Source organism: Engystomops pustulosus, chromosome 10 (genome assembly GCF_040894005.1).
Source record: "Engystomops pustulosus chromosome 10, aEngPut4.maternal, whole genome shotgun sequence".
Lineage (NCBI taxonomy): Eukaryota > Metazoa > Chordata > Amphibia > Anura > Leptodactylidae > Engystomops > Engystomops pustulosus.
In genome coordinates, this window is record NC_092420.1 from 51,902,420 (window position 1) to 51,917,791 (window position 15,372).

A 15,372-nucleotide genomic window follows, 5' to 3' on the forward strand; every position below is an offset into this window, starting at 1 on the left:
GCTGTGGCTGCTCTGCCGCGGACCTGCGTTCTGCGCATGCGCAGAACGCAAGCATGTCGAACGAGGGCGCACAGCTACGAGGAGCTGCGCGCCGCACACAACAGGGTAGGAGGAGCAACGTGGCTACTTGGGCGTGGAGTAGCCGCGCTGTGTAGCCTCGTGCCCGGCTACTCCACGCCCCAGTAGCCGCATAACTAAATTTACGTATTAAGGGAATAAAGTTTATTAAAAGTTAGCGGGGACGTGAGGATTAGCTCTAAAAAGAGCTATCCTAACGTCCCTTACATCCACCTACCACCCGATCTACCTTTATAGGTAGAATCGTGGTGGTAGGTTCCCTTTAAGAGAGAAGCATACTGGATCCAAGCATTGGGATTGAGGTATCCATATGGGATGAACTAAAAAAATGATGTGTCCTTTATTTATTAACTATGTGATGTAGTCAGAATGGTTTGTTTTTGTACAGTATTGTCAGACTGCAATTACCTGTGATTATCACCGTTAATTCTTTTTGTTGCAAGCTGCTGGTACTCAATACCTGGATACGATGTGCCTAATTAGCCAGGTGTGTGTGTGGTAGAGATGGGCAAATCGATTCTAAAGATTCTAATTTCGGTTTCAGGAAAAATTCAATTCATCACAAAGCCGAAGTTTATGCTGATTCGCGGGAACAAAGTAGTTTTTTTTTTCCTCTTTTTTTCAGCAAAATGGGCGCGAGAACAACGTGTTACATGGGGCAGAGAACTCTGGGAAGGAGAAAGGAACACCCCAGATGTCATCTGCAGACCTGAAAGCCAATAAGCCCTATAAAACCCAGCCATTTTCAATCTCGGCACTTCACATTTCATGTGCTGCCTGTAGCGTCTAGTTGCTGCTAATGTTCTGTGTAGTAACGAATCTTGCTGCAATCTCTGGTTGTTCTTTAAGGGGGATCTGTATACCCCAAATAGCAGTTCTATTTAGTGACAAAATCGAATAGGAAGAAATCTGTTTGACTTTCATGCACTGCAGTACGATTGGTGGACCAATCCCTGGTTGTTCCTTAAGGGGGATCTTTATACCCCAAATAGCAGTTCTATTTAGTGACAAAATCAAATAGGAACAATTTTGTTTGACTTTCACGCATCTGCAGTAGCGATTTCTTTATGCAGCTGCTGTAATGATTTGTGGACCTCTCACTGGGTGTCAGTTGTGGGGTATCTGTATAACGCACATTGCCATACCTTTTTGGGGCTATAGTTTACATCCAGATTTACGTGTCAAATCCATGTAGTTTATACAGTGATATTTGTAGAAATTACATTGTCAGTTGTGGGCTATCTGTATAACGCACATTGCCATACCTTTTTGGGCCTATAGTTTACAGCCAGATTTATGTGTCAAATCCACGTAGTATATACAGTTATTTTCGCAGAAATTACACTTTCAGTTGTGGAGTATCTGTATAACACACATTGCCATACCTTTTTGGGCAATAGTTTACAGCCAGATTTACGTGTCAAATCCACATAGTTTATAAACCATTGTGTCAGACAGAAAGGTGGCAGGTGGAGCAGGCATAGGTGGCAGCACAGTAAGGGGGCGTCGCAGCACGGGTGACTCTGTGAGGCCAGAACTGCCGTTGTCATCTAGCGGCAGTGTGTTGATCAACAACCCAAAGGTTGTTGAATAGTTGACTAGGTCATCCAATTCCTCAAATATAACATCTGACAACCCCAGCCAAGAGTCCGTGGGTTCCTCTGATACAACAATTAGTTGGCATGGCCCAGGAGCAGGTCAGAGGCCCTCACCTGTCCTCAACCAGCCTCTGTCCTGTTCCTTTCTCGCAGCCACTGGCTACTAGGTGGTCTGGGCTCAGCGCCACTATTCAGCAAGGACAAAGTGTTTGAGGACAGTCAGGAGCTGCTTGGCAGTGAAGAGGTGGGGCAGGCTTCCGCTGCTACCTGCAGTAGGCAGGCTGTACATACTGACACAGGTGAGGAGAGTAGCAGTGACCAGGAAACGCAAAATGACGATGATGTAGCTGATCGGACTTGGGAGCTGGTTGTAGTAGGGGATTCATCATCGTCAGGCGAAGAGAGTGTCAGCTTGCGCGTCAGGCAGCGGAGCAGGCAGCAAGTTGCTACTGTGGCCGTGAGTCAGCAGGGTGGGAGCAGTGTGAGAACTGTAGCCAAATGTCTGCGGGGTACAAATCCCGACTCGCAGGTCCAAGTAACCAGTGGCACAGCTTTAGCGAGGCAACAGCGGTAGTAGTCGCTTAGTGCTGAGTGTTGGCAGTAAAATTACCACCTCGGCGGTGAGGCAATTTTTAGTAAAGACACCAGAGGAGCCGAGCATGGGTATATGTCGTATCTGTAGGCAGAAAGCGAAGCGTGGCCAGGGAGCAAACCTTGGCCCCACGGCCCTGCACCAACACATGCAGTGTCACCATCCAATGGCCTGGGAGTAATGGGTGTCAGATGTGGTCCATCCTGCAGGCGAAGCAACAGCAGCAGCACCTAGTGGCACACATGCTGTTTCAGCAAGTCGAAGGCTCCAGCACCTCTGCCGAAGGGAGCTGTTTGTCTTTGATATCATCTCCAGGTCCAGATGCCCCTGCTCCTCGCTACGCATGGCGACAGCAATCGTTGAGCGAGGCGATTACAAAGAGACAACTCTATGCGTCCAGCCATCCTAAGCTGCAGAAGCTGACCAAGCTCTTGTCAAAGTTGTTGGTACTGCAGTCTCTCCCTTTCCAAGTCGTGGACTCTACACCCTTTAGAGAACTAATGGCTTGTGCCGTACCGAGGTGGCACAAGTCGCAATTTTTTTTTTCCAAAAAGGCACTGCCAGCCCTTCACCATTATGTACAACAGAAGGTGGGCCAGTCCTTGAGCTTATCAGTTCCAATGGGCAGCGCGGACGTGTGGAGCTGTAACTATGGTCAGGGCCAGTACATGTCCTTTACAGCCCACTGGGTGAATGTGCTTCCCTCGCAGCCACACCAACAACTTCAACAAGAGACGGCGCTTTCACCTCCACGATGTCAAACTGTTGCTCCTGCGCCAGTGTCCGCCTCCTCCTCCTTCTCCCCCACCACCTCAGCCTCCACAAGTGCTGCTCCATCATATCACATGTGCAGGGCACAGCGGTGTCACGCAGTTCTACACCTGCTTTTCCTGGACGAACAAAGTCACACAGGGGAGGAACTGCTCCATGTCATGCAACAAGAAATCAATGTGTTGCTTTCTCTGCGACAACTAAAAATCGGAACCATGGTGACAGACTGCTCCAGCTGCTGAGAGGGGGAAACAACTGACATACTATAGAGAAATACTGTGCAAGCAGTTGGCCGCTGACTATGTGTGGCATTGTTCATCCTCTGTCAGGTCTGACCGGGGGATTCCTCGCAGTCATCGCTCGTGTACTACTGCCACGGCTGCTGTCGGGAGCCTGGGGGGTAGTAGCAGTAGCAGCTCCATCAGCAGCAGCTTAAGTCTGGATTCCTTATTGAGCAACTTCCTTCACCCGCCTAGTGAGGCGGGTAGCCGCCACCAGCAGCAGCAGGACATGGAGCAGATCCTGCACCAGGAGGTGGTGGCCTACTTGGACAGCACTTTACCACCTCAGGTAGAGGATCCCATGGACTACTGGCCTGATTGTTTCAGGAAAACTGTAATGTATAATGGATGTGGCGTCTGCAATCTTCTGCTACTGATGCCACCTCCACACTCTGTCATTATACCACTCTGTGGCTTTCCATGTTGCTGCCACCATGTTACTGCCACCTGTGGGCTCCTATTGATGCCACCTCCACACTATATAATTGTGCCACTAAGTGGCTTTCCATGTTGCTGCCACCATGTTGCTGCCACCTGTGGACTCCTGCTGCTGCTGCCACCTCCACACTCTTAACATTGTGCCACTTTGTGGCTTCCTGTTGCCGCTGCTGATGCTGCTGCTGCCGCCACCTCCACGCCCTGTATTCTACTAGGGGCAAGCTGTATACTACTGGAGGCAGGCTGTATACTACTGGAGGCAGGCTGTATACTACTGGAGGCAGGCTGTATACTACTGGAGGCAGGCTGTATACTACTGGAGGCAGGCTGTATACTACTGGGGGCAGGCTGTATACTACTGGGGGCAGGCTGTATACTACTGGGGGCAGGCTGTATACTACTGGGGGTAGGCTGGGCTGGCTGTATACTGCTGGGGGCAAGCTGGGCTGGCTGTATACTATAGTGGGCTGGTTGACTATACACTGGGGGGGTCTGTGACCAATGCATTTCCCACCCTTGGCGTATACTCGAGTCAATAGGTTTTCCCAGTTTTTGGTGGTAAAATTAGGGGTCTCGGCTTATACTCTGGTCGGCTTATACTCGAGTATATACGGTAAACTGAACTGATGAGATATATTAAACAAAAAGGTTTCCCTATCACGTTTGCATAAAAAAATCACTGCAGTTTTTAACCCCTTCAGGACGTAAACTGTTTGTACATTAAAGCATTAAAAATTTGACCAGTGTCTCTTCCTGTGGTAATAACTTTTCAACACTTAAAAAAATCCCTGTTATTTTAAAATTGTTTTCTTGTGAGACATTGTAGTTTATGTTAGTAGTGCCATTTCACTGATCAGTTACTTTTTGGGGGGATAAAAATTCAATAATTTAGGATAATGTGCAAAGTTTTAAATGTTCTTTTGACAAAAAGTCATGCCACAATTTTATTTTGCCATTCATCTTCTATATATTTCTGTAACAGTAGAAACCCCTAAGAACTGACCCTATTCTGGAAACTACACCCCTCCATGAATTAATCAAAGGGTATAGTGAGCAAATAAAGTGGACCCCAAATAAAATGCATAATGGATAGTGCATAGTAAAGAAATATCCAGTATGTAATGTTGTGCCCAGCTCCAGCTACAGGAGACAAACACCCCAAAAATCATGATGCAGGTTTTCTCCTGTACGACAATACCCAATATAGGGCAATAATCTAAAGGCTGGGCACAGGGCAGGGCTTAGAAGGGAAGGTGCCCAATGCTGCATGATGTATAAACTGTACATAGTACATCAGGGTAAAATCTACATAAAGGTCCAGGGATGTATGATAAATACGGAAGCACTATTTCATACATAGTCCTTGTTTTTCTGGCCATGTTTCATAATGGTAAATGGTGCCCTTCCGAATGCTTTTTTGGAGTTCCCCTCTGGCCTGCACATCTATATAACACGTAAGCATTATATAGTGCTATCTGAATAATGTGCACGGCCTGCTGCTTGTACCACACCCTCATTTTCCGAATGGCGTTGTATGGTTGAAGCACCTGGTCTGACAGGTCAACCCCTCCCATGTACTTGTTACAATCCAGTATGCAGTCAGATTTCTGTACTGGTACCTCGTACAGGGACAGGGGTGCTAGTGTGCCCATGTATTGTTGTTAATACAAGGACCTCTCTCTTGTCCTTGTACTTAACATACAATACAGAGTCGCTGCATAGTGTCCTGCTCTCGTGCCTTCTAATTTTTTGTCCAAGCAGCGACTTAGGGAGACCTCTCTGATTTCTGCGTACAGTGCCGCATGTCACAGTATTTCTGGAAGTGAGGGACTTGAACAGGGTAGTGCTGGTGTAGCAATTGTCCAGGTAGAGGTGGTACCCCGGGTCCAGCAGTGGGTGCACCGAATCCCACACTATTTTCGTAGTAATACCCAGGAGGGGGCATTCTGGGGGCACTAAAGTGGAGTCCTTCCATTCATATACCCTGAACCTGTAGGTATACTCTGATGTACTTTCGCACAGCTTAAACATCTTTACGACATACCTTGACCTCTTATTGGGCAGGCACTGGTGGAATTGAAGTCTCCCTTTAAAATGTATCAGGCGCTCGTCTATGGCCACATGTTTGGCGGTTGTACATGCCTTGGCAAACTAATTAAAATGGTATAATATGTGCCTGACCTTAAATTAAAGATCATAACTGGGGTCACCTCTGGATGGGCACTGTGTGTTGTTGGTGTAATGCAAAAACGTATGGATGGCTTCAAAGCTGCATCCTGCACGGGGTGTGGTACAAGTTGTCTGTGCTCCAGTAGTCCCTGATTGATGGCTTCTTTACTAGCCCCATAAGAAGTATTATGACCTAATACTTCTGCATCTCTGCTGCAGTGACAGGAGTCTATCTGTGGGGTTGTGCATAAAATGAAGTGGGGTTTTGGGCAATATGCTGTGCATCTTAAAGATTTGTCTAAACTACAATTAAATTCAATGGCTTCTTATAAAAAAAAAATAATTTAAAGTCCACAGCTCTGAGCCCTGTCGTGTCAAATTTAATTCCAGGTTGGCTCAAAAAGTCTAGAACCTGAGGGGTTCATGAGGGTCACTTGGAGATGAGGAAGAGGAGAGGTAGAAGGGAACATCATTGTTATGTACTGCTAGCCTAAACAGCACAAGAGAATCGAAATGTGTAAACTCAGGCTGTAAACACATAGCAATAATTCCTTACTGTGAGCACAGGTCACCTTTAGCCTCAGCAAGTGGATGAGATATAGATGTTATTCACAATGCTTCCAGTGTGTGTATAATATATTAGCAATTAACCCCTGTAATTCCTTTCTATCTGATACTACTAACATATAATATTTTACTTTGGTAAGCAATTATACGTATTGAGAACATTTGACTAAATATCTATATTTTCTTCTTTTTTTTTTAGGACTGGGCTCAGAGTGTGGTCCACCTCCACATGTGCAATATGGAGACACTTTAGGGATTCAGAAATCTTCCTATAAATCTGGAGAATCTGTGACATACAAATGTCCACAATATTATATTCTTAATGGAGACATTAATGTCCAGTGTTTGCATGGTGTCTGGGGTGAAGCACCGGAATGCCTAGGTATGTCCATTATTCTTCATTAAAATAAAGACGGATAATCCTGATCCGTTCCTAGTACCGTATTGAAAGAAGCAGCTGACATTTGTGGATTTTAATGGCACTAAAACTTCGGGATGAATGGAACAACAGCTCAGGGCTACCAAGATTTTAAAGGGACAGAATGGTACAGCTTCTATGCCACCTGAGCCAGATAAGATCCAACCATTTATATTTCATCTTATGATCTAGGATCACTCCTAGCCATTGCATAAACATTTTTTCACTTTTGCTTGTGGAACTAATAACTTTGTGATTTGAAGTTTTAAACTATGTATTCATTAAACATTACATTTTATTGTATATAACTAACCATTTAGCTTTAGTTGGTATACTGGCTTTATGATCTATTTATACCATTAGCCACTTTGATCACAGCTACCTGTGCCGGGCTTCTCATAGTTCTGGCATAGAATCAGCAGTGACAGGTTTCTCCCTTTGTATGTTTAAATTAGTATCCATTACAAACTCTTTATTCCTTACAGAAATATTTAGGCAAACTAAAGATACTTTTGATTGAAGAGGTTGTCCCTGAATTGTCAATAGAGATGTTTCATGGTAACAATAACTCAAAAGAGATGTTTTATTTTCTGCCTAAAAAGATAAATAGAGCATTCCATTTTTATTTTAAATTGGGTCTTTTGTTTGCTCCCAATGAGCTATAAAGTACATTGCATAAAGGCCTGGACAGACAATTTTGTAAGGTATTTTAATTGTTCAGGAGGCTGCTACATACTGAGTTGATCTTAACATACAGGGGGAAGCCGCTGATCACTTGTATAATTGTTCTTTTGGGTCATGTATAGAGATGAATGAATTTCCGTGCTGGTAGGATTGGGAAACACAGAGTTTTTCGTCTGAACTAGGTTCTATGGCTGTCTGACCTGATGTCTGCCACTTCCCTCATTGATTCTGTCCTTGCAAGAGTTAACTCTGTGGATCTGTAATTGCTTACTCCTACCACCTGTGGCAGGGCTGAGTTTCCCTATAAGTGCCCAGGTTAGCTTTGACACCTGGCTGGTCAAACTGCTATCTTGCTGTGTTTCTAGCTCTCTTGTATTTCTGATTCCTGGTTTCTGAATTCTTGCCTGTTTATTGACTACTCTATTTGGATTGTGATTTGGTTATTGTTATTCCCCTCTGGTGCCGACTCGGATTGTATACCTCGCCTTATTGTGTTTGTTTGTCTGTATTGTTACGTGTTCACACCTTACCCAGGGAGGGAACGTCGCCCAGTTATTGGCCTCCGTTTAGGGGGGACCCAATAAGTAAGTAGGGACAGATTGGGGGTCTCAGTGTCAGGGCTCACTTTCCTTGTTTTGTGTCCTGCCATTACAATTACCTTTTCAATAACTCTATTTGAATTTATTTGTCATTGTCAATAGTCGCAGATCTGCCCCTGTAGCAAATAGAAAATAGATTGGATACAGAGATGGGGGCCCACCAGGTTCCACTGAGTTATGTGGTGCATGTAGTAACTACCTGAAGTGTTTGTGTGGCGTGGCCCGCTCTTTGTAACGCATAGTTTAGTCCAAAAGTACATAAACAAAAACGGATACCCCTCTCTTGGTGGGGAAATGGACAAAAACACAAAAAAACATGTTATTAAAAATTGTTAAATCTTTATTAATGCAAAAAAACACAAAAATACCAGTGTCGTTACTGGTGGAAATATATACAAATATATGCTAAAAACACAGTGGTTTGGCACAGAAAAAACGGATGAACCTGGGCAGGTGAGAAAAGTTATAATGTGTTGGAGCAGATGGATGGGAAGCTGGACAATGCAGTATATTGGGTATGTGATAGCTCCATGTGATACAGGGAGACTCCTACGTGAAGGAGGATAAGTAGTGTCTTTAAGGGCTATCTAGAAAGGTATGCCAGCTCTTACCAGTTAAAAGATGTTGCAAAACACCGCTGCCAGGTTAGGACCGCGTCCCCTGGCAGCGGTGTTTTGCAACATCTTTTAACTGGTAAGAGCTGGCATACCTTTCTAGATAGCCCTTAAAGACACTACTTATCCTCCTTCACGTAGGAGTCTCCCTGTATCACATGGAGCTATCACATACCCAATATACTGCATTGTCCAGCTTCCCATCCATCTGCTCCAACACATTATAACTTTTCTCACCTGCCCAGGTTCATCCGTTTTTTCTGTGCCAAACCACTGTGTTTTTAGCATATATTTGTATATATTTCCACCAGTAACGACACTGGTATTTTGTGTTTTTTTGCATTAATAAAGATTTAACAATTTTTAATAACATGTTTTTTTGTGTTTTTGTCCATTTCCCCACCAAGAGAGGGGTATCCGTTTTTGCCCTGTAGCAAATAGCTGATCAGTGCATGGTAAGTAAACAGTCATGAAGCCGACATTAGACAAAGGCCACGGTGCCCCCAGTATCCAGTAGTCACCATTCCCCAAGTAGCCAATAGTAACACAGCACTCCGTATCCAATATTTAAGTAACCCCAAGTAGCCAATAGTTTTGCAGTCCAAAGTAGCCAAAAGTCATGTAGCCCCCGTAAGACAAGTAACAAATAAAAGCCACTCAGCCCCAAGTAGGCAATAGTTATGCAGCCTACAGTAATCATTCACAAAGCCCCCAGCAGCCAAGATAAGCAACCACAAGTATTGAATAGGTATACAGTGCATAGTTACCAGTCATGGAGCCCCATCAGACAATAGTCACACAGTTCCTAGTGGTAAATAGATGTAATGCATAGTAACCAAACAGTCATGGAGCACCCAGTAGCCAATAGTTAAATAGCACCTAGTAGCAAATATCAATGCAGACCCAATAAGCAATAGTCATGCCGCCCCAGTAGCATGCAATTGTGCAGTGATGGAGCTCCCAGTAAACAATAGTCCTACAACCCATTTAACCAATAGTCACAGAGCTTCCAGTAGTCATTAGTCATTCTACCCCAAGTAGCCAATTGTCATTCTGTCCTCAGTAACCAATAGTTATTCAATCCATACTAACCAAAAAGTCATGGAGCCCATCAGCAGCAATAGTCACGCAGGTGGCAATAGTCATGGAACCCCCCCCCCCCAATCAAACAAACATTAGTAGTAAATAGTTACATAGTGCATAGTTACATGGTCCCTCCTGCAATCTCTGACTGTTGACTACAAATGAAAATAAGAGGGTGTTGGAGCGAGGAGGTGGAGTATTAGGTGGCTCTCTGAGCTGCTGACAGATATCCTTACGCACCTGGCTCCTACATCCTCTGTGTTTGTCATACTTAATCATGACAAATATGGCTGCTAGTAGTAGTTCCAGGTAGAGAGATACAATTGCAGTCACCCCTCCTCTTAGAGCAGCAACGCCAGCATGAGCAGCATAACCGCCCCCCTTTCCAAAACATTTCCCCCTCTAGAACTATGGGAAGACCAGCACACGTCGCTTTGATTGCTTTTGAAAGTTTATACAAGCATATAAAAGTGATGCTGCCGCTGTGACATGCTACACTGCCATAATTCACTGTCTATTACAGCTGGGTGCATCCAGGGTCAGTCTAGGTCCAGGTGCAGAATGTCTGCACAGACAGCAGACAATGAGTAAAATGATTACACAAGCAGCCGCAATCCACAATGAGATCTGTGGAGTCGCCTATAAGAGTAACTCGGTCACACTGTCATAGGCGGCTGCAGTGTGGATTCCGGCTGCTTTGAAGATTAAGAAGTAAATAAATAATTTCTGCTAGCTTGCTAAAGTCATATTAATCCCAGGAGGGGGCAGAGACGCAGCACATCTGAGCTGGAGGTGGCCCCCCTCGTCACTGTGGCACTCAGGCAGTCACACTCACCACTCGGGCCCTGGTCACAGAGATCCAAGTAATTAAAGGAAAACAGATACGGACGGCACTCCGTGTAGCGTGGTGCACGAGGATGGACGAATGAACTGCAAAACCACGTAAAAGAAATTATCCCGGCACTCACTTCTTTCTTTGTAGTAAATTTTTTATTCAATAGTTACATAGCTTATGCAGAACGCATTTATCAACTACTAAATGTAATGCTTAGACTAACATAATATATACAATTGGGATGGGTCCCCTACTGTTGATGTCACACTGTCACTAAATCCAGATCAAGGTGTGAGACCATCAGGAGGCGGAGAATCCCAAATCAATCATTTCGCCAGACGTTTCTATAGGAGGATAGGAGAGGAAAGACGGGCGATCAATATCAACAAATGCCTCATTGTAATACAGGTACAGATAACATATTAGTTACATTGAAATCACAATTTAACCCTTGTGGCTCCAAAGTTTCCAAGGTATATATCCAAAACACTTCTCTGCATAATAGGAGCTTTTTCATATTACCACCCGTCTGGGCCGTTCTATTTTCTCAATCACCATGTATTTTCATTGTGATATTGTATGACCATGTTTTTGAAAATGATAAGGAAGGGGCGTGGCTTGGATGCCGAGCAGAGAAGGCGCATAGAGAACCTGCTCCGCCATCAGCTTATACAAAGCGACTATCCGCAGCACTTACCCGACAGCAGATAACAGCCAAACAGCGGGTGTACATCGGGGAGATGACAAGGTACTCCAAGAAGCGAAAAAACACCCCTGGACCTCGCAAACTGACGGACCTCTACAGCTCAGCCGAGATCGCGCCGAGACAAGATGGCGCCGAGCACCCACATACACGAGCGGCAAGCTCACAGAGGACAGTGAGGACGGAGGAGAATGAAAGCGGTACTCCAAACAGCCGCAGATCATACTCGGCACCGTCTTCCCCGATCAGCAGTAAAGGCTCAGGACGTAGAGGTGAGCAGGGAGACGGGGAACAGGCATCATGCTCCTCTGTGAGAATGAGACGTAGCAATTCCACAATATGGCCGCTGCCACATGCCTCTCAGAGTCAAAACAAAAACCACGACTAGAAACAGAGGAGACAGGAGGCAGAGGGTTAACAATGGAGGCTGGAGCAAACAGACCATCTAGAGAAGATCCATTTGACTTATTACCAGCATCTGACAAAAGTCTCACAGAAGCTACAATGAAAAATATGTTAACGGTCTGGAGAAAAGCATTTCATGGAGACTTCTCTAATATTTTAAAAGAAGTTAAAAGAGACATCAACTCTTTAGGTGAACGTGTTCACCATGTAGAGAACAAAATGGGGGAGATGGTATCCTCACACAATGACCTGATAGACGCACATTATACAGTTGAAGACGAGATTAAACAAATTCAAACAAAAATAGCGGATCTAGAGGACCGCTCTAGACGCAACAATATTAAGTTCCGCGGAATAGAAGAAAAAGTAACTCAAGCAGAGCTGACTAAATATATACAGCGACTGATCAGAACTCTTCTCCCAGACTGCTCAGACCAGGATGTACAAATAGACCGAGCTCATAGACTTCCACGACCGAAACATCTGGAAGAATCGGTGCCACGAGACGTCCTAGCCAGGATTCACTTCTACACGGTCAAAGAAAGTCTGATGGAGGTAGCAAAGAAAAAGAAAAACCTCCCTACACCATATGGAGACATCTCCTTATACACAGATTTATCAGCAACCACCTTGAGACTAAGAAGACAACTTACACCTATAACCTCCAAACTGAGGGAGCAACAAATTTTATACAAATGGGGCTTCCCGGTTAAGCTGATCGTCAACAGAAATGGCATCACAACACTGATAAGGAGTGCAGAAGAGGGCTTTCAAATCCTGAAAGAGTGGAACCTCCTAACACCAAATGAGGCGCAAACATCCAACTCAAACCCGAAAAGAATGGACATAGAATGGCACAATGTCGGGGCAAGAAGGAAAACACAGAAGTAGGAGCTGAGGCGGTCAACAGGCTGACAAGGACATTCATTGGTATCCTTTGACCGAACTGTTTTTTCACCCCAGAAAGCAGTTTAGAAATACTTAACTGCAACAAATGAATGCAGCTAGGCTGCATAAATGTTATTTTATGTTTAGAAAGTTTTTAAGTTACTGGTTTATGTCACAGAGGAAAAGTATGATATATGAAAGGGCTCTCTCTATAGGACACAAAAATAAGTTTAACATAAAAGGGAAAAGAGCGGAGCACAACATAATCTAATATACAGTATGGGTATTAAATTTATGTCCATAAATGCAAAAGGGTTAAATAACCCTTTCAAAAGAAATCAAGCATGGCAGGATGCCCGGAGCGCCTCCTGCGATGTGCTATACATACAAGAGACGCACTTGAAAGAGGAAGATGTGTTCCGCATGCGGAACCCGAACTTCCCCCACATTTACCAAGCACACTATAAATCTAAATGTAGAGGCGCTTTGATAGCGATTAAAGGATCGTGTAATTTCCAAGAGATTAAAATTCTTAAAGACCCAATGGGGAGATATGTACTACTAGTATGTAAAATCAATGAGGAAATTTATACACTTGTATCGATCTATGCACCTAACCAAAGGCAGATTCATTTTGTAAAAAAAATACTCCGATTAGTGAATAAGCATGCACAAGGACTCGTGGTGATAGGGGGGGATTTTAATATCACACCTGACCCGTCCATGGATTGCTCTTCCAACACCTCCAGACATCATAGAGGGATCAAAGATGACTTATGGCGCAATGATGTGTACGACATCTGGAGAGCACAACACAACACAGAACGGGATTACACATTCCATTCTTTGGTTCACAACACGTATTCTAGAATTGATTTCTTTTTAATAAATAGACCATTACTAAACAGGATCTCATCAACCACAGTGGAAACAATAACATGGTCTGACCATGCAGCCATAACACTAGAAGTAGCAGACACAGAAGACCAATCTCCCACTTTCCTTTGGCGCTGCAACGAATACATACTCCAACAACCGAAATATAAGGAGATTATCCTAAGAGATGCAAAGGAATACTTTAGATTCAACACTAACTCCCTTCCAGACCCTACAGTGGTGTGGAACGCACATAAAGTCTTCATAAGAGGAATATTTATACAGCTAGGCATTAGAGACAGGGCACAACGGTTAGCAGAAATAACTAAGGCTATGGAAGAAATACATAAAACTGAGGAGAAAAACAAAAAAGACCCACATAATACATATGCGGAAACCCTTAAAACACAGAGGGAAAAACTAAGGATCTTTCTATTACACACATACGAGAAAAGACTGCTACTCACAAGGGAATAAAGCAGGCAAGCTGCTAGCAAATCAATTTAAAGCTAAACATCTTAAATCAAAAATTCCCTACTTGTACACCGCAGATAAACGTGGGAAATTAATTACCCCAAAGGATATATCTAATAGGCTGAAGGACTATTACGCCTCGCTTTATAATTTAAGACAGGATCCATTTACTTATAACCCACCACAGAGTGATATTGATAAGTTTCTAGACAACCTCAACATCAAAAGGTTAACAGAATCACAGAGGTCATTACTCAACCAGCCAATTACACAAGAGGAGATACTCCAAGCAGTTAAAAATCTCCCTACACATAAAGCACCAGGACCAGACGGATTGATAGGGGAATATTATAAAACACATATAGGGATCCTTATAACACACCTCCTTGCTATGTTTAATGACACCATACAGAGAGGTGAAATGCCTGCTGAAAATCAGGAAGCACTCATTATTACTTTACCCAAACTTGGCAAGGCAACAGATGTACCACAAAATTTTAGACCAATATCACTGTTAAATGTAGATTTAAAAATCTACGCTAAAGTCATAGCAACTAGATTAATGGAAGTAATACCTGACCTGATAAGCAACAACCAAGTAGGTTTCATCAAGGGTCGCCAGGCATCAGATAACACAAGGAAAGTGGTGGATCTGGTGCAATGTTTAGAACGCAAGAAGACTCAGGCGATCATTCTAGCGCTGGATGCCGAGAAGGCGTTTGACCGGTTATATTGGTCGTACGCCTTCTCGGCCATGAACAGGATGGGATTTGGGAAAGGGATAATTGGGGCCATTAAAGCTCTGTACTCTAGACCATCTGCGAGAGTATTTGCTAACGGAACTCTATCAGACCCTTTTGAACTAACAAATGGAACCCGGCAGGGATGCCCCCTATCACACCTGATCTTCATACTATCGCTTGAACCATTAGCAATAGCGATACAAAACAATGAGGGCATACACGGGATACGGGTTGGGGAAAAGGAACATGTCATTTCGCTATATGCGGATGATATCATCCTGACTATGACTAATCCAGAAGAATCCCTGGAAAACGCCATGGAAGTTATAAATAATTTTGGGAAGATATCGTATTATAAGCTTAATACTACTAAGACCCAAGCACTTCCAATGTTTTTAAACACAGAGACAATTTCTTTTCTTAAAAACAAATATCCCTTTGACTGGAAAACAATGAGTATACAATATTTAGGTATACAAGTCGCCCAAACAGATAAGCTTTATTCTCTTAATTATGAAGCCCTCATAGACGCCTTAAATAAGGACATTAAAAAGAT

General features: G+C 43.8%; 1 protein-coding gene across 3 annotated transcripts in view; it reads left to right on the plus strand.

Annotated features, from left to right (window-relative positions):
- Positions 1 to 15,372, plus strand: part of LOC140105135 (complement factor H-related protein 5-like) — a 332,603-nt gene that overhangs the window by 53,041 nt on the left and 264,190 nt on the right. For all 3 annotated transcript variants that reach the window (XM_072129061.1, XM_072129060.1, XM_072129062.1), the window contains one exon: positions 6,694 to 6,876. In XM_072129061.1, coding sequence (XP_071985162.1) covers positions 6,694 to 6,876 — 183 coding nt within the window. The remainder of the gene's footprint in view (positions 1 to 6,693; positions 6,877 to 15,372) is intronic.